Source organism: Anopheles marshallii, chromosome 3, assembly GCF_943734725.1.
Source record: "Anopheles marshallii chromosome 3, idAnoMarsDA_429_01, whole genome shotgun sequence".
In the NCBI taxonomy this organism is placed as follows: Eukaryota; Metazoa; Arthropoda; class Insecta; order Diptera; family Culicidae; genus Anopheles; species Anopheles marshallii.
Window position 1 is genome coordinate 74,309,036 of NC_071327.1, and position 19,371 is coordinate 74,328,406.

The 19,371-nt window shown below is 44.3% G+C and overlaps 6 protein-coding genes and 2 non-coding genes across 8 annotated transcripts; 5 read left to right on the forward strand and 3 right to left on the reverse strand.

Annotated features, from left to right (window-relative positions):
* The first annotated feature begins 1,542 nt into the window (after positions 1–1,542).
* On the forward strand, positions 1,543–1,613 carry Trnag-gcc (transfer RNA glycine (anticodon GCC)). Its single transcript has one exon. It is a non-coding gene; the product is annotated as a tRNA-Gly (tRNA).
* A 318-nt stretch (positions 1,614–1,931) lies between these two features.
* Positions 1,932–5,194, reverse strand: LOC128713147 (CCAAT/enhancer-binding protein zeta). The gene is made up of 3 exons (XM_053808008.1): positions 3,334–5,194; positions 3,010–3,259; positions 1,932–2,925 (listed from the first exon to the last, which is right to left on the reverse strand). The coding sequence occupies exons 1-3, from the start codon at positions 5,192–5,194 to the stop codon at positions 1,932–1,934; spliced, it is 3,105 nt and encodes a 1,034-aa protein (XP_053663983.1).
* A 469-nt stretch (positions 5,195–5,663) lies between these two features.
* LOC128714296 (CCAAT/enhancer-binding protein gamma) lies at positions 5,664–6,146 on the forward strand. Its single transcript, XM_053809172.1, has 2 exons — positions 5,664–5,738; positions 5,838–6,146. Exons 1-2 carry the CDS (start codon positions 5,664–5,666, stop codon positions 6,144–6,146), a joined length of 384 nt encoding a protein of 127 aa, XP_053665147.1.
* A 443-nt stretch (positions 6,147–6,589) lies between these two features.
* On the forward strand, positions 6,590–6,662 carry Trnar-ucg (transfer RNA arginine (anticodon UCG)). Its single transcript has one exon. It is a non-coding gene; the product is annotated as a tRNA-Arg (tRNA).
* A 387-nt stretch (positions 6,663–7,049) lies between these two features.
* Positions 7,050–8,044, reverse strand: LOC128714116 (iodotyrosine deiodinase). The gene is made up of 2 exons (XM_053808992.1): positions 7,828–8,044; positions 7,050–7,765 (listed from the first exon to the last, which is right to left on the reverse strand). Exons 1-2 carry the CDS (start codon positions 8,042–8,044, stop codon positions 7,050–7,052), a joined length of 933 nt encoding a protein of 310 aa, XP_053664967.1.
* A 1,874-nt stretch (positions 8,045–9,918) lies between these two features.
* LOC128714970 (uncharacterized) lies at positions 9,919–10,757 on the forward strand. Its single transcript, XM_053809851.1, has 3 exons — positions 9,919–10,070; positions 10,162–10,250; positions 10,324–10,757. The coding sequence occupies exons 1-3, from the start codon at positions 9,919–9,921 to the stop codon at positions 10,755–10,757; spliced, it is 675 nt and encodes a 224-aa protein (XP_053665826.1).
* Positions 10,758–13,983: 3,226 nt separating this feature from the next.
* Positions 13,984–17,594, reverse strand: LOC128711860 (uncharacterized). The gene is made up of 4 exons (XM_053806747.1): positions 17,471–17,594; positions 17,304–17,393; positions 14,346–14,792; positions 13,984–14,276 (listed from the first exon to the last, which is right to left on the reverse strand). The coding sequence occupies exons 1-4, from the start codon at positions 17,592–17,594 to the stop codon at positions 13,984–13,986; spliced, it is 954 nt and encodes a 317-aa protein (XP_053662722.1).
* Positions 15,310–16,758, forward strand: LOC128711859 (vitellogenic carboxypeptidase-like). Its single transcript, XM_053806746.1, has one exon. The coding sequence runs from the start codon at positions 15,310–15,312 to the stop codon at positions 16,756–16,758; it is 1,449 nt and encodes a 482-aa protein (XP_053662721.1).
* Positions 17,595–19,371: the final 1,777 nt, after the last annotated feature.

A 19,371-nucleotide genomic window follows, 5' to 3' on the forward strand; every position in this document is an offset into this window, starting at 1 on the left:
CTTAACACAGCAAAATACGGTTTTTACACATCACCAATGAATAGAACAGGTCGTTTGTGCGTAGCGAAGCATTAGTGTATGTAGGACAAATAATCGAAACCGAAAGCGATAACCACTCTCACACACAAATGCACATAAACCACAAACAAACACAGCAAACAAAATATTCAATTAACTGATTACACGCAACGATCAAAAGCGATTTACATTTGAGAGAAGCGAAACAAACAAAAAACGGTTTAAAAATAGACAGCGTATTGGATTATGTACGAGCAAGCAAACAAGTTACTAATGTCGAAAAATAGTAAAGTAAAAGCGTAAAGTTATAAAACAACAATTAAAAAGTACACTCACAATTAAAATATACAATCCTTCTGCTAGCTCTTAAACGCAAAACACAAAAAACAGACAACCTTCACAAAAGGAAAGGGTAGAAAAATAACACACAACAACAATTTAATAATATCTAACACCGTCACGTAACAAACATGTAAGAGCAGAGAGAAAAAGAAAACTTCAATAATATATTTCAATCAAAAACTAGAAATAGCTAATATACACACAGCAAACAAACAAACACACACACAGCGAATAATGTAGCAATATTCTAAGCAAAAAAAAACATTTCGTTTAATGCTGGCAAACAAACAAACTCACATACAGAAAAAAAAAACAATTCATAAATTTATTAACGCAACTTAATGTTCGTTCAACGCAAGACAAGAAAAGTGATGTTTAATCATGTAAGCAAACGAAAAACAAACAAACAAAACCACTTTAGAGGCATAGCTTATAAAAACCATCAACCTCCCGATTTTTCCATTAAAAAACCACCCCCGAAAATATTCTATCGAAATAGTGTGGAACTCTCACCCCCAGATAATGTTTGCACCAAAAAGGGTTGAAAACTTAAGCTGCAGCGAAACCAATTACAAAATACGATCGGGATTTGATTTGTAGAAGGTACAGCCCCTCCCGTAAGACCGTAGTAAACTCGACAATGAAATAATATACGGGCAAAATATATATTAAACGATTTACCGATCGGATGTAGATACACGGGTGTTACGTAAGCGTGTATGTGTGAGTGTGAGTCTGTATGTATGTGTGCATTGGAAGGATGTGAAATGGTCGGTAGAAGGACTCGAAATGATTTCTGCAGGTGACAAACGATCGTCGACTACTTAACAATACAAAAAAAACAACCCTTTCTTTATATAGGCATGAATCAATAAATCAAAAACGTAATGATGAAATATATTAATGATCAAAATATGGTATACCTCGTCTACCTTATTTGCTTCTAGTATGCTTAAATCTTTCTTTGTTTTTTTTTAATAAATCGTATTTTCAAAAATGACGATCACGCCAAGTCAGCAGCATGGGAAATTTTGCTGAGAAATTGGTCTAGTTTATGATAAATTATATATTATTGCTGTTATTAATACTTCTTTCTTTAGTAAGTTACTATTATTAAACTTTTAACGTTTCGGTTAGTCGTACGATCAACTGATGCTGTATGAATAGCCCACCCAAACAGGAGCATCGGTGGTTCAGTGGTAGAATGCTCGCCTGCCACGCGGGCGGCCCGGGTTCGATTCCCGGCCGATGCAACATTGAGCTTTTTTGGTAGTGTGTGTAGACCTGAGAGGCGTTGTTTGTGCGATTAACTTTGGTCACAATGTTTTGATAAACACCGCACCCCAAACCATCACCGTTCCCCCCCCCCCCTATTCCGTACTTCCTAACGTTGCTTAATCTCTTTATCTCTATCTCTCCACTTTCTATTTGTTTTCTTCTTTCTTCATTAATTAATTATTGTTCATTAAAACTCCATACAGAATATGCATAATTTTTCGAAACACATTAAATCAGTTATATTCATTTTTCCTTTTCTATTCTTATTTCGATTTCCGTATTTTCCTGCACTCTTACGTACGGCCCGTAGGTCTTCCTCGACCGCGGAACAGTTTGCCACGTCCTCTACCCCGGCTACCACCTCCACGCTTCTGGAAATGCGACCTACCTGCTCCACCACCACGTCCACCGAAATGTTTTCCTCCTCGTCCCATCTTCTTACTGTTGCGATCACTAAACCGCGTCGCTTCCCAGGCCAACTGTTTCACCGACGATTCATCCTGATTGAATACTTCGGCCTCCGTACCGTGACTATCAAACAGCTGCTTCTTTGCTGCCTTGTTGATAGAACCACCACCCTTCTTCTTGCCACCGCGCTTATCATCCATCGCCGATTCCACATTACTCTCGAGCAATTGGGAAAAGTCATCGGCCGCCGCGAACAACGAGCTCATGTCCGCCGTCTTCAGCTTCCGAGCAAACTCTCGTTCGCTTACCAATCCACCGCCCGTTTTGGAGGAAAGCTTCTTACGCTTCTTCGGGACCGGTTCCTCCTCCTCCTCCTCGTCTGATCCGTCGCCGTCCGATGCGTCATCCATCATTTTATCCCCATCAAAATCGTCGTCCTCATCTAGCGAAATGCTTCCACCGTCGCTAAATTCTCCATCCTCATCGATCGGATCACGACGAATGCGTCCGGCACGTGGTCGATCATCGTCCGATGCATCCTCTTGGTTGCTATCCTCGGCTTCGTCGTCCACATCGTCCCAATCGTCCAGCCCGTCCATATCGTCCTCCTCGTCATCCTCTTCACCGCGACGACCCTTTTTAGCCTTCCGTTCCTTTGTCATCTCCTGTTCGAGCTCCTGCATAAAGTCCACATCTGTTTCACCGTCAACGTCCGCATCATGACTTGCACCCGGCACACCCAGTGTGTCCAGATAGGCATCGAACTCATCATCGTTAAGCGAATCAACGTCCGAATCGATATCATCTTCCGCTGTTTTGCCCTTCGCCTGGTTACGCTCCTTAGCCCGCTGGATTCGGAATCGCTTCTGTTCCAGGAACCTAAAAGGCAAGCGTAAACAGAAAATTGGTTTATTGAAAGGGGTTTTATGTAAATCAACTGTAAATATAACTTCACACACTCACTTGAAAATGTATTCATCATCTTCCGCACATTGATCCTTGGTGAGTGAATTCACGGGCAGGGCACGGAATCCAGTCGGTGCGTAATCGCTCTTCCGCTGAGCGACACCGAGTATTCGTGGACGCAATCGTTCCTCACCGTTTTCATCCTTCTCTGTTCGAGGTTTTTTCGGATTCTTGAACGCAAACCGATCGAGGAAACGACCCAGTGAGAAGTCCACCAATGGATCACCGTAGTACGTCAAGGCAGAATCTGCAGGAGAGCAAACGTAAATATCAGTAAGGGTTGCATAGCAACGGTTTGGGTTTGTTATTGCGCCTACTTACTAGTGAGGATAGATTGTGCAAACTTTTGCACCGTTGGATGGAAGTAGGAAAGATAACGTACAAGTTCATACTTCAGTGTGTACTGCGCTCCAGCATATTCAGACGACCGACCGAATGCATCGTACTTCTTTGGCACTCGTATTGGTGCCGCATTCGTGGGTACCTTTTCGCCTCCTTCCCCGGTATTTTCCCCTGCTTCGTCATTTGCGTCCGGGTTCGGTTCTTCCGGAACAACAACCAACGCATCATCTGTCGGTGGTTCTAGCCCATCCAGCAGCAGCGTTTTACGCTTTCGCAATACCTTACTGATCACGATCAGCGCTCCACATAGCCGGGCTGCCGGAAAGTGGAACGCAACCTGCAGCAAACGCTTCACAAACGCCTGGGCACGCTGCGGAAAAGGATCGGTCTGTATCGCCCGATGGAGAATGTAGAAGAAAATGTTCGATATGCGTGGCCCAACGAACGCAAGTTGTGGATCTAGCAACTTCCGGTACAGCGCGTTGTAAAACCGGTTCTGCTCTCGGCCCTTTCGCTCGGTGATCTCCAGCAGCAGCGACAAACTCTGGCAACCAATCGATATGTCAGCCAAATGTACCATGCGGTGAATAACATTCAGCAGCTTCGGATCCACCACCTCCGCCAGATCCACATTCCGCTTCACATTCTTGATCGCTTTCCGGAGACAGGTGAGAATGGATTGCATTGTGCGTGAATTGATCTCGCCCTTTTCGGTAAGAATTTTGAAGAATGCAAAGCATATGTTGATCATCTTTTGGCACGTTGCATAATCACCAAACGATGCGATCGACGCCAGATAGGACAGTGCAAAGTGTTGCGCCGAAAGGGCCAGATTGTTACGGAACAGCAGCTTTTCTACTTCGCACGTCACGATCAATGACATGAGTGTATGTTGACGGACAATCTGCTGCAGGTGGTACAGCACCTTTGAGGCAACCTTACGCGACGGATCGCCCAGTTTGTTCACCAGCGCTGTCAGCATTAAACGTTCCATTTCCGGTACGTTGGCCAACAGTTTTGCGGCGTAACCGATCGTCTTCAGTTTGCCGTCTTCCTGTCCCGAGTGCAGGATCGTGGTGATGTTGCTAACGAATGTGAAGTAATGCTCGCGCAACTGATCCTCAAAGTGCCAATGGGCGTAGATCGTATCCCGTTCGGATTTTTCCATGTCTCCCTGCTTTTGTAAATGCTTCCAGTCGGAACCACGCATCGGCATCGTGATCAGTTTGCGGTGCGACGGCATCAAAGACTTCAGCATCAACTCGGTCAACACCTCGACTACGTCCAGGTAGCCCTTGTTCGAGGTTTTCACCATGCCCACCAGTGTATCTAGCGCCTGCAGGTGGCAGAATGGATTCGTTTGCACGAGCAGCGCACCGGCATTGGCTCGATCGCGCAAAGTACCCTTTTCCAGAGCGCTAATTAACCATTTCCCATCCGATGGATCATTCTTCTTACGGTTACGGCATTCCGTTTCAAATGCCGTCCGACAAACACGCCTTAGTTCCGCTATCTCTGCATCCTTCATATCCTCCAGTTGGCCTATCTGATTGTACGCTTCGTAATGCTTGTACCATTGCTTGGCTAGCTGGTCATCGGTTTCATCGTCTTCACCGTCTGAATTCCCGGTCGCAGGCACATGTTTGCGCTTACCGGTCTCCTCGGTCGTGTAATCAATCGGTACCACACGTTGCTCACCATCGTCATCGAATATTATTTTTCCCGGCCGAGTTTTCACATCACTGTTTGCTTGCACAGCTGAGTTTGGCTCTTCCGATTGCGGTTCAAAGTAGCGCTTTCTCTCGCCTTTCTTTTTAAATTTACCTCCACCGACCGACATCGTGCTGCTGGAGTATAGAAATTTGTAATCTGTTTACTTCGAGCGAAACATGTGCACGCAATCTGACGGCAAATGACAGTTTGAAACCGGGATGGTTGTCAAAATGCTGCGTGCCTAGTGACAGAATATCGGTGTGGAAGAAGTGGATAAACAAAACGTATTGTAATTTTTTTAATTTACTAAAATAAAGTTTGAGGACTCATTGTAAACATTGATTTGCATGCAATTCATCGAACAAAACTAATGTGGATGTTTTTATTTAAAACTATAATTATTCAATAATTATCAATCAACCACTAGGTTTCTCAATGGCAGAAACGTCAGTGATTATTTGTTTATCAACACAACTGAAGCAGACCGTGGTGCGCAGTGCAAGTAGTGCAATTCCGAGTTACCTTATTTGCCCGACGCTTTCGTGTAATTGGCGCAAATCGATACTAAAACCACAATCGCTAAAGTACGAAACAGAATGCCACCGAAACGAAAGTCCACAACCGATGAGGAAGATGATGAATATCGCCGCAAGCGTGACCGAAATAATCAGGTAAAATGTGACGAAGATTTCATCATGCTGGCAAAACGTGCGATCGGTGAAGATGCTAATGCTGTTTTCAAATATGTCTGTACCAACCTCGACCAACAGGCAGTTAAACGCAGCCGGGTGAAATCTAAAATGAAGACGGAAGAAACCCAGCAGCGCGTGAACGATTTGCGGCTCAGGAACCAGGTGCTGGAGGATAAAATAGACAACCAAAAGAAGGAGCTGAAATTCCTGAAGGAGTTATTTCTCACACAAGCACAGGCAAAGGCAGAGAAGCTGGTCGGGATCAATATTAACGAGCTGCTCCAGGACGACGATAGCGATAATGATGACGACAATGGTGAATCTAGCAAGAAACGAGTCAAAGAACAGCCGAAAGGTGAAGGAAGTAAAAGCAGATCTAGGAGATAGAAGGTGGATCAATAATCTCCAGCGATCTAGTACCGATCATCGCAATAAGTGAAGGTTTTGTCAACGGTTAATCGAGAATGAAATAATTTTAACCCGCTTTATTGTTTCCGAGAACAATTCTGAAATAGGGATGGTACGTACCAGCGATGTCAGAATTAATGAGATCATCAAGTTTTATTACAACGTATTTAGAAAAGAGTTTACTCTTAATGTAGAAGATTAATTTTGAGTCAATCAATCTGATAGAGTTGTTCTTATTAACATCACTAGTACGTACATATTTTAGCATAACCGTAAGTGTATCGTTAGGCGCGGTTCAATATAGTGTACGCCACAAACGTGCGTAGATCATGCCCAGGAGAAGTACGCCTAAAGATAGGCTCCAAAGCAGCGAGCGGGGTGCAAGAGGAGGTGGTTGTAAATAAGCGCCCTCAAGGATATTAGGCCGTGTAGCCTAATGGAGAAGGCGTCGGACTTCGAATCCGAAGATTGCAGGTTCGAGTCCTGTCACGGTCGCACTCGCATCTGTGTGAGAAAATAAGTTTTTTTTCCTTTCATGCTGCTTGACTACTTTTCGGACCGCATGAATGGAGAGCATTCATGTTCTCGCATTATTTCCTTACAAATGCAATTTTATTGTCTTTATACGTGTTAAATAAAACGTTATCTGCACGCTGATAAAAATAAATCATGGTTAAGGGGTTTCATCAAAAGGGAAATTGCCGTTCACACAATCCAACATCCGACTGCTGCGCTAATCCAGCATAATACACAGCTCTTATCGTTAACTTATCCAATTTTATCATCTTTTCTAGGGTTTGTGCAGCATTCGCACCCTTTGCATTAAAGTAGGTTCGATATTTCTTTCGTCAAATAAAAAACCACTGCAATGGACCTGTCCGTTCAATAACGCACGAGGATATCTTCCAGCGGTTTTCGCTGGAGGTCCGGTACGGTACAATCATCCGCTGGATATCCTACGGGAAGTAACACCATCAGCTTCTCATTCGGTGGTCGTTCGAGCAGTGTGCGAAGCATCGGTCCACAGTTTAGTGGCGTGGTAACGAGCGAACTTAACCCGGCACACTGTAACGCACAGAGCAGCATCCCAGTCGAGATCGAGGTCGATATTTCGTTATAATAATGTTGCTTTTTGTCGGTGCCTGTGGGGCTATCTTTATACCCATATGTTTGTTTGAACACTAGCACGAGATGTGGTGCCTCCGTAAGGTACTCCTTGATGTGGTTCGTGCGGATTGGACGCAGATCGGTCACCCACTGTTTCGCCATTCGTTGGGTGTAGTTAACGAATTCTTCGGCTTCGATAATTTCCCGGATGTTTGCCTTGATCGATGGATCGGACACGAGACAGAATGTCCACGGTTCCGTATGGGCTCCGCTGGGGGCCGTACCAGCCACCTGGATACATCGTTCCACGATGGCAACATCGACCGGTTTAGAGCTGAACATCCGCACACTACGCCGATTGTTGGCAATGGCATAGAACCGATTGGCCGCTTCTAGTGGATCTGTCGCGAGAGTTACCGTTGCACCGCTGTATGGAATGTGTGGTTTTTCCTCCAGTGCCGGTAACGGGTCATATTCTGCATATTCCAGATCTGGGGGCAGGGATGTAATGCTTTGAATATGCGATAACTCAACCGTATGTTATCCCTCTTACCTCCAACGTACTCGATACCATCCAGTTTGTTGCCACTCTTCTCGGTTGCAGCTGGTTCCGTAATTCTCAGCTTCTTGTTGCGACCATATCGATGCTTGTCGTACAGTGAGATGGCTAGATAGAGACCCACTAGCACTGGGAAGATGTAGTTCCAATAGGTAACGAGCGCCGAACTGCTTATAAGCGAATCGACAAGATCCTCCAAGTAGGAAGCCATGACTACTATCAAACCGTTACTAAGGATGGTTGGGTCGTTTGATTCTTAGCAACGTAACCTAACGATCATCACCGAACGAAGCTTGTTGATGAACTGGAACCCGTTGCGGTCGCTCGCAAAACACAAACCCCATTATCATCAATACCACCAGCGCCCTAACCTCTAACTTACACGCAGGTTTCGCCTTCTCGTGCCATTTTCATCGTTATCTAGCTTTATCCCGTGCGCGCGCGCTGTTTCGTTTCGTTCATTCCCCAATGCATTAATCGCAACCGACAGCAGGGGAAACCAGCAGTGTGCAAATGCAACACATGCACACGCATCCTGCCCTCCACCGAACGATCAATGGTGAGTGAAGGTTTGGGTGAATCGTTCCGTCTGTGGGACAAGGGCACGGGTCAGAGTTATGGTCATGTACGTCGCGTTTCGCGTTGAGCTTTTAATGATGCTTACACACTGACACAAAGTTACGACGATGATGATGAGGGTGTGAACCGAACCGGCTGCGATAGGTTCTGCGTCCGATGTCGTAACCCGTAAGGTGGCATTAAATGGAGTTGTAACTGCAAGCAAATAATAGAGATCATGCCGATCTAACGATCGCGAATCTTAGCGGTTGGTAGCGTGCGGGAGGAGGAGGGCATATGTGACTTACCAATGTGGTATCAGTAAGCCCTTTTCTTCGTAGGTGAGCCGTTTAATGATAGTTTTTCACCAGAAACCATGTACCGGTGCGTGCTTTCAGTATGGAATTAGTTGTTGGGAAGACTGTCTTAAAACTTACTTTCTAAGCTATGTAACTTAACTGTCAAGCAGCAGCGTTAAGGAGTTGTTCTGTGTTAGGGGGGTGTTTTAAACTTCAGTTTCTAAGCATGAAGATATAACTGGATCCGAACGATTTTCATAATGCTTAATGTCCTGGTAAAAGAGAACGGTAGAAATATAACAATATTCTCGAGCACGAAACTCATCTTGATACATTACGTTACCTTTGAGGAACTGTGGTTCATAAACAATTGCTTCTCCTTTTATTGTTTGACTTCCGTTCGGATATCGTCATCTAGGAAAGTTGTGAAATAAGAGAGCTGAAATCAAATTGCTTTGAAATGACAAAGATCGAAAGAGTTACCTCTGGTGGCATTTCGTTCCTGGTCTCCAGTTTTTAGGCTCAGAAAACGAACTAAGTAGTCGCCGTTTTGGGTTGTAAACATATGTACCGATGCATTGTGGTGCCCTTTTTCGCTTACCATGCGACATTGCCATCCGCACAACATTAGGATGCTTCTTCACTTGTTACCATGTCGCTACTTCGAGTAATATCGACTATCAGCTGATCGCTTGTGATTGACTTGAGTGTTCTATGTGTTGTTGGTTTTCGCTGTGAATAGTTTCCGAGCTTGCTTTAACGTGACGAATTATCCAGGAAATGTTCCCATTCAATTGGATTTAATGATTACCGAATTGCGCACAATCAGGCGCAGGCAACTCATATTCGAATCAACACAGCGGTTGCGTTTCCTAGCAACGTTATGTATTCTGAAGAAAGTAAAACCCTGCTTCTACGACCAAAAAAATGAACAACGCATAATGTGCTATTTGAAAACCAATTACTCGAAATATAATGATCTCTGTGGAGACGTCGGCAAGAATTTAAAATGTTTGCGCCTAATTGTAGGCAAAATGCAATCCACTGTGTATGAACAATAAGGTCATTTTTGGGATAGGAAATTTTGTTCAAAACAAACAAGATCGAACTGGTTTTTTGGGTTCCCCGAATAGACAAGTTCTGCGAATCACGGCTGCATTGATCCTTTGCTTCATTTACCTTTCGCCACTCAAAGTGTCAAGACGTAAACTAGTGCACAGAACGAACAATGCTGTCTGCATGGCAAAGCTGGTTGGATAAACAACGTAAAAATTGTAACAAATTCCGATGGAATAGTTGTGTGCAGCCGGCAAAAGCAGCATCGACCGAATCCGCCTTCACTGAGCAGACAAACTGGACACCCGGATCGCTCCATCAGAGGTAATCGAATCAGTGCCGGTACTACCGCGTTTGTTGCTCCCATGTGTATCGGAACCGTGTTTTAATATATTTTCGTTTATTTGCTGTGCAGTCTGCCCAGGTGTTTATTCGGCAATTTTAGATCGGAAAGGAACATAAACGATGAGCTGGAACAATCGTTTTTAAAACTTTTCCTGAAAGGTAGCGTATCGCAATGTGATGTGCTTTGTGCCCGGAAACTGGCTTATGTTTCTTAGTTTTTGCTATTTTCCAGAACATGGCCTGTACAATAAACATCAGACGATACAGCAGCGGCGGCGTTTGAAATATCTTCTGGAATTGGAGCGACGTACCACACTTCTACTTGGAGAGGAGCCTATTGATGGGTCGATCATGCAAAGTGACACCGGTCCTCGGACATGTTTGATCGAGCTTCATTCAATGCCATTCCACGAACTCCATGCGGATTCCAAACTACTCAATCCCAGTCCCGTTCAATCACCAAAGCTACGGCGCGGTTGTTCACTATCGGCACTCGCATCGGCAACCGATCCGAACGGAAACAGCAGCTCTGATGAGGTAACCGTTTCACTGTCATCGATCACACAGGAAGTAAAGGATACAGCCAACCCCAAATGCCTCAAAACAGTTTCATGGGAAACTTCCTCATCGAGCGTCACTAAGACGCTTCTGGAAACAGCTGTTTAGAGTGCTTACCGTAAGTTATCGGTTTGATAAAAGAATAAAAGTTGATTATCGTTTCAACATGTAAATAAAAGGACATCCCAGCGTGCATGATTTGTCTATGATAGACGTACATGTATTCTGCTCTTTATTTATTGAAATTGTAGCAAACGATCATTCATTACCATATAATCAACGAAAAGAGAGCCATTTGGCCTTTTTCTTCCAGTACATTCCCAAAATATTATCTAAAACGCAACAAAATTGATTGAATTAGAAATCAATAGAGATGGTGCACGCCTTTTCTTTTTGCCGTGTACTAAAATCTTCGCTGCGAGCTGTACTAAACAGGCTGTCAAAATTCGTAATTGTACTAACAGTTCCAAATCGGCGGACATTCCTTGCACAAAACAACGACCGGGTGTTTGTTGAACAGAAAAGTGAATAAACAGCTAAAATGTGTTTAACTACAATGGGTAAATGTTGCTCAAACTGCCTGCCTAAGTGTTTCCCATGCTGCGGGAAGAAACGAAGCGATAAAAATGGAACACAACCGCAAGAAACTGTACCGGAGTCGATGAATTCCACCAGCGCACCCATTTCTGATAAAAATGGCGACATGACATATGCGGTAGGTTGTGGATGGTTCCACCGAAGATTTTTGTTTTTGTTGAATGTAAAATTTGCGTTTGGTGTAAATTGTGTTTCTTTTTTAAAGGAATTCGTCACTGAACAGAGCGAGAAGAAACGAAAATCAGTTACAGCCAAGAAGAATATTGGATCGTCTGCTCGTTGGCTAGAAAGGATAATGTGTTGCGAATTGTTTAAAAAGCAGCAGCAACCAGAGCCTTCGTTTTGGATAGAACCACCACCGGGCTTTCCGGAACGTTGGTATGATCATATTTAGAGGACGTAACTTGGAGAACTATATTCCTCACTGAACAACCAAACTCCTATTATTAGCCTCAAAGTAACAATTAGATACGATGGTCAGATTGGAGGATTTGTTGCTGCGAATAACCAGAAGCATTGCGAATATGCACAGTATGAATAATGCTCTAAAGCATAAGTTGGGTAAATTATTATGGGATTTATTTGGAAAAGCTATCGTCTTATTCGTAAAGTATATCCTACGATCAAATTTAAACCAAAAGCTTATTCGTAAGATACAAGATATCAATAAAAGTTTAACAAATGAAGATTGTGCTTTACAGTAGGTGTGAGGCGAAGTAAATAGATACACAAATGGCTTAATTTTGATTTGGTTGCGATCCATTCGTCCAGTGATCCATTTGGACTGTTCCATGTGACCCGTACTTGCAGTATGTGCTTGTTTCAACAGCAGGTGTCTTTGAGGTAGTATTGCATATGAAGTATACAGCAAATGACCTCAAGCATGTAATTCGGATGTAAACTTTCCTATGATCTCTCTGCCATTCACTCCCCCCCTCCTCCTCTCCCCACCATTTTTCAATTTTTCCATACAAAACAACTGTACTACAGATTTTTTTTTGCAACTTCGGGGTTTCCCTCGGCTTTACTACAGCAGTGTGAACAATTTTCTTGATTTATTACGCATTTTCATTGTCATTTGTTCCTTTTCATACACTTTACACACCACTTACTATTAAAAAAGAAGAAATACTCGACACAACCGAGAAACACCGTAATACGATCGAACAGGAATTATAGAATTCATTTTGAATGAATCACAGTACCGGCTACTGTCTTTCCCATGGTTGAGAACGTGATGCCCTTGCCCACATTTCGCTTGTATTGCCTTTCACTGCTTTAGCGTAAAAAAATAACTAGCAAATAAATGTTTTCTTCTTTTTATAAACATAGATAAAAAAGCTGTGCTTCTTTCACACAAAATACACTCACACGCGTACATGTTATCAAGCGCTGCTTGGCTGTGACTCAAACAAATAGAAAACGATGGAGCAAAAATCGCATCGCTATATTTTATACTTTACGTGCAAGAGATGATATGTTATGCTCCTTTCCTCTTTTGTCTTTCGTAATTTTACTATACCATTTTAATTCAGATACTGTTTGTTAATGTCTCCGCGAAAAATAAAGCGGAGACTCACCCTCCTAAGGGTCTTCGCTTACAAATTGCAATTATTGCTCTTATGGTTAAGTAATAAACAAGGCTCCGTGTGCAAAGCACAGTCTCGCACCGGACCCCCCAAACTCTAAACATTAACACAAACGGACGGTTGTTAGGAGAGATTTAAAACTGACCGGAATGCTGTGACTGCACCGGGTGGAATATGAATAATAACAATGCGATATACTAAACTACAATGCTACTAATTTAACGAGAATCTTCTCCCTCGGGACGGAATACATTTCAATGCGGAATGCGGACGTGCGCTTAATGAACTTATCTGCTACATTTACTACACGCTACTAACAACCTTGGAAGACCACAATCATTGCTTATCCACGCACGCCTCTCGAAATATGTTTCTATGAAGACTTTAAAAACGTAAATTTAACAGCTAGTGATTAAAACAAATGGCGTAACCCGTCCAAAAAGGCTACGTGTGAGAGTGTGTCCAGCTGTGTACCGTATTGTAATACGATCTTGTATTAGAATAACATGTTTGCCCTTCATTTGTTGCTAATAAACAATACAGCATTCGACTATTTCCTCCCGTAGTGGCCCTTAAAGAATTCTAAAAGTGGCAAAAACGGGAACTAATACTTGCTTGGCAAAATGGACGAACGAATAGACGTGCGTTTAAGTGGCATGTTGTCGCTAGTAAGTAGTAAGGCAACCTGTATTACTTGGTCCTGGTGAAAAGAGAATTGCCCTTAGCAGTAAGAAACCGTACAAACTTACACCAAAGCACTTTTTGTGCATTTTGACTGTCGACACTTATGTTCTACTAACTAGCAGCTCGCTAAAACGCTTCTAGCCGATTCGGGTCGTGTACGCGGGTGTATACGCCAATGGTTCCGCCTTCGCGTGCTATACTTATTCAATTGATTATCTCTAGTATGGATTGTTACGCCTGTGGGTCAGGCGTCCGTTGTATGCCAGGCTGTGGCATAAAGTTTGCCCATAAATACTATATTTACAATCAGTACGGTTTGTTTCACTTTGCTTCTAGCTTGGACGTGCTGGATTACAATTGGACGGAATGCTTGAGAGTGTTGCGAGCGACAGAAATCTATCCTACATTTAGTAACCCTCGATTAAATCCTTCTTCTATGATTTTGCTCTTGATTTTACTATTCACTAAACATCTGTGCTGTGCGTTTGGATACGCACCTTCTTAACGCTACCGTTCCGCTGCATTCGCGGCGATTGATTGCCGCCGGAGTAGCCGGGATTGCGGATACCCAACCCGTCCGTTGTCGTGTTGGGTGGGCGGGGTTTCTTGAGGCTCGATCGTAACGGTGTTCTCGTTACCGATCCGGACCCGATCGTCGAACCGTTCGAGACGGTTGTGACGGTCGTGTTGACCGATTGCATACTACCGTTCATGCCGGAAGAATATGGCCGCCCGGATGAATCTGTTACTGCAATGCCTAAGATAGAAAGAAGTAGCAAATACGTAAGTCGCGATCGGTGTGGTTCAGCATGTATCTACCACCTACCATTGGGATTGTGTGACGTGTCTCGAAATCCGGGATTATTGTAGGTAGAACCGGTACGAGCACCTCCTCGTCCGTTGGACGTCGCGTTCGAAAGCATCGTTGGGTCACCGTCGGGTCGCTTCGTAAGGATACGATCGTACGCGGCCAAAGCGAGCAGCGCTAGGGACAGTGCCGTCACGAGAACTTGCAGATAGAAGGAGATCCCCCGGGTGATTTGATAGCCACGGGCATAATCATCGGTTTGCAGCGCAAACAGAATTGCAGCCGCTATGGATAGACCGGCGGCTAGTACGGTTGCGACTAGCTTCACCATTACCAGTGCTTTGTAGCTCATACAGACACGATCGCGAGACGATATCATCGCAATCTGGATGATGCTCAGGACGCAGAAGATCCCGAACAGTGCGCATCCACCGACCGCCAACAGTCCACTCACGAACACGACGGCTGAAATGAGATCAAATCAAACAATGTCGAATGTTAATAATAAAACTAATAAATTACAACTCTGAAAAGCATTAATCGTTGGTATCAAGTTATTAAAAATTAAGTACTTTAGCTAGAATGCAATACGAATTAACGCATGATGAACAAACATAAACTCTAGCAGAATTCTTATTTGCTTTTCGCCACAGTAACGGGCGAATCGTGTGAGGAATTGAATTCTTCTTTCAATGATGCCCCGCTTCACTGATTATCAATAGAACGCCGTTTTGTTGTGTTGTAGTAGTACACAAATCAGAGTTCAGACTCAATAAGCTCCCGGTCATGCATCAATTCTACTGGTGGCGCAAACGAAACATCACAACCACCTTTAAAGATCATCATTATTTGTAGGTCTCGCTTTGTCTGATAAGACCGTCCCGGTCAGTTTTGCTTTCTGTAGCGTACCGTCGGTTAGTTAGTGCTTATAGTTTGTAGGAGGAAGAATCAGATTTGTTGAGACGATCAGTTGAAGATCATCATGTTGTTACCGATGGGACAACTATTCCTTTTGCTAGGATTAGTGCTTCAGTTTACCAACGGTCTGTTTATTAATCCGTACGAAAAAATATGGCCTCGTGGTCAGTTTTTGTCCTCCCCGACGAAAGGGAACAATGGAAAGCCTCTACTGCTGACACCCTACATCGAAAGCGGAAACATATCGGAAGGTCAAAGTGCGGCCCGAGTCCAACACAGCCGTATTCAAGGGATTGAGTCGTACGCAGGATTTCTCACGGTAGACAAACGCTTCAACTCAAACCTCTACTTCTGGTACTTTCCGGCGAAAGCGAATCGCACAACGGCGCCGCTCATTCTCTGGCTACAGGGTGGCCCCGGCGCATCATCTCTGTTCGGACTGTTCGAAGAGAATGGTCCGTTACGTATCACGAGCGATCTGGTGGCAGTAGAACGGGAGCACTCCTGGTACGAGAACCATCATATGCTGTACATTGATAATCCGGTAGGGACGGGATTTAGCTTCACCGACAGTGAAACGGGCTATGCACGCAACCAGGTGCAGATAGGCGAGGAGCTTTACTCAGCTGTGGTGCAGTTCTTGCGACTCTTTCCGCAGCTACAATCACTTCCATTCTACATTACGGGAGAATCGTATGCGGGAAAGTATGTGCCTACGCTAGGTCATACGATTCACCAGAAGAATATCAACCCAACATCACTCTTTGTTAATCTGGCGGGTATGGCAATTGGTAACGGGTACAGTGATCCCGTGAATCAACTAAACTACGGCGAATATCTGTACCAGCTCGGATTGATTGATAGCAATGCGCTGGAACGTTTCGAACAGGATGAGCAAACCGTCACAACCTGCCTCACCAAGGACAACTATCGCTGTGCGTTCGACATTATGGACGATTTGCTCGATGGTGACGAAAACGGTGGTGGTTCATTCTTTCGCAACGTGAGCGGGTTCGAAACGTACTACAATTATCTGCACTCCGCCGAAGATCCTACCGATGCAGTATATTTGGTAGGATTCTTAAATCTTGACGAAACGCGACGCGCTTTGCACGTCGGTGATCAACCGTTTCACGATCTCGACCAGGACAATATGGTCGCACGATTCCTGGAGGAGGATGTGTTCGCGAGCGTTGCACCATGGATTGCCGAGCTGTTGCAACACTACCGGATCATGTTCTACAACGGTCAGCTGGACATTATCTGTGCCTATCCGATGATGGTGAACTATCTGCAGATGTTGCTGTTTGATGGTGCCAACTTCTACCGGAGCGTACCAAGAGGGAAGCTAGAGATAGACGGCGAAATTGCGGCCTACTTTAAGGTGGCATTCGGTCTGGTGGAGGTTTTGGTGCGTGATGCGGGTCACATGGTACCGCGCGATCAGCCCAAATGGGCGCATCGGTTAATAACGGCATTCACACACCCGAGTACGATCGAAGGGTTTGTCTAAAGTTACACGGATCCTTCCATTTATGTACGGCATCTTCTTACAAAGTGATCTTCTGACAAAAAAATCGTACAAGACATACTGTTAGAAGCTGTAAGATGGAAGCATGTAAGAAGAATTCCCTGATCTGGAAAATAATTGTAATCTTCATCGTGTTTTAATCAACAACATTACTTGTTTAATGCAGCGAAATAAAATGATTCTACATAGAGCCAAACATTTGTAATTTTTTCTCCTCTTTGTGCAGTAGTGGTATTCTTTTATATAATAAGTGCGGGACTACTTGTCCAAAACCGTATACAGGGGCACACGAAAGTTTTCTTATTTATCGGCACAACATCCTCAAGATGTATCTAAGTCTGCCATTGCTGGCTTTCTTTGACTCCACCGGGATGCTCTTCTCTTTTTTCCACCGGGATGCCCACCAGACCATAGTTTAATCGATATTATATCCTGGAACGATCTTGTGAGTACTTCGATCGATCTTACTGTGTTAATAAATTGATATCCTTCTTAACTCTAACGTTTCACTTCATGTTCATCCTTACCATCCGGTTTGAAGCGTCCAATATCACCGCACCGTTCCCGATAGCTGAGCACCTGACACTTTTGCCAAGGACCAAAATATCCACGATCCTCTGTAAAAAAGACAAAATCGAATCAGTACAATGAAAAACAAACACGAAAGCTTCCTCCTATCGCATCCAACACTAACCTATGCCACGGCCCTCGTAGTACGCCCATACCGGCACCCCGACCGCTGTCGCACTGATGACCAGACAGAGGAATCCCACCGAGGTCACTATCACGGCGTAGATGTTTGGTTTAATTGCCGGCATGACGTCGCTGCTGGTTGTGCTGTCGCTGGTGAAGGTGGTAACGGACCGCTAGCTGTTCACGCAAATGCTGTCGCATCTCGCGCGCTGCGAGTTGGTCCCTTGCGAGGAAGCAAGAACGGGCGACGGACGCTCTTTGTGGATCGCTTTCTTCGGCGTCTGTGATTTGTCCAGTTAACTGCACAGACAGGGTCCCCCGGTTTCGTTCCTTTTAATTACTGTTCTCCAGCTGAACCGTCGTCGATTAGCTGAGCTGAGTTGACCGGTTTTTAGCACATCGGTAAACGGATCGGCGGTTCGAGCGCACGGTACAAATGATAAGACTAGCGGAGCACTGGAAAGTAAAAACAGAAAGAAACAAATCAATTAATGCGAACGCGAAGACAAGTTCTTTCCCTTTTTCCCCGGAGGCGACGACACAAACCACACAGACACGGACGGTGAATTGTTGATGAGTTAAACGATTAAAGGCGCGTGCCTCGGCCGTTTTCCGTCGGCTCTTAAAGTAGACCTGCATATGAAGCTAGGGAGGGAAGGAACCGGCCGGAAAGCTCAACTCTCACTGGCAAACGTGCCGGCAGAGCAATGTTATTCCTGTTCGGTATAACACGCGGTGATCACCGTGGTCAGCACCAGCACCGTCCGTACCTTCCTTTCCAACAACGTCTAGTGCGCCCGTACTGCGATTGATAGTTTGGGAAAGTAATTAAAATTCCAATTCCAAAGATTGCATCGAGAGCGAACCGTGGTTGGACTTCACAAATAGGTGTGTACAGCAACGGCAACAGAGGGGCGCAACGACTGTTTTTGCATATCCGGCGGGCTGATTGCAATTAGTCTTGCCTCTTCAATGGCACATTGTGTCTGAAGGGTTAAATTGGCACCGAACGAATCCCTGGGTGAACGTATTTACCACAAGGTTGATGAGTAAATGCGACCAGAATGATGTATTTACATGAAGGAAGGTTCACACTTTGTAAAGCAAATTTTACACTTACTATTTATATTGTGTCCCATAGGAATATGCATTAGGAATGGCTTCGTTCTTTACTGATTAGCCTAATATATCAATTTCGACAGTAAGGAATTTGATCATCAAATCAAATAATACAAATAATATAGAAATAACTTTTCGCTATTCAGAACACTTGTATTTGAAGGTAGGAATTCGTCCATAATTCAAATCCTCTCTCTATCCTCTCCATCCCGTGACATTCTAACCGGACAAAGCAGCTTGTAGTTGTGATGAGGTATATTAAAGAGTTCTATCGTAATTTCCTCATCTAGTGTGAATAGTGATCTCTAGAACTATGGTACACTGTGTAGCTACTCCACGCTACTCCGAAAGACATCTCATCTACGCATCTATTTACTTAAAGCTTTTGGGACAAGACGGGCATGGGATGTACACCCTCCTGGTTGGACAGTAAATACACGTCCAAATGGCACAGTTGATGGAGGTTGTCTATTTCATCATGAACTCATCACCTCGCGGACTAAACAACAACTCTATAAACTTACCAGCCAACGGTGACCACACATCAATGTAATTATGATGATGATGATGGTGTCCACATGGGGTGGTTACGTTTTAAAAAAAAAGTAGACACCCTTTCTGACCACCGCTTACAAGACCCGTACTAGGTTTTGTGGACGGAGACAAGTGCCGCCGTAACGAACGCCCACGTGTTACCCATTGCCATATACCGGTCCGTCATCCCCTCACGGAAGGTGAATCTTCAATCATGAAATTAATATCCCAGGAGATGGTCGACGGCCA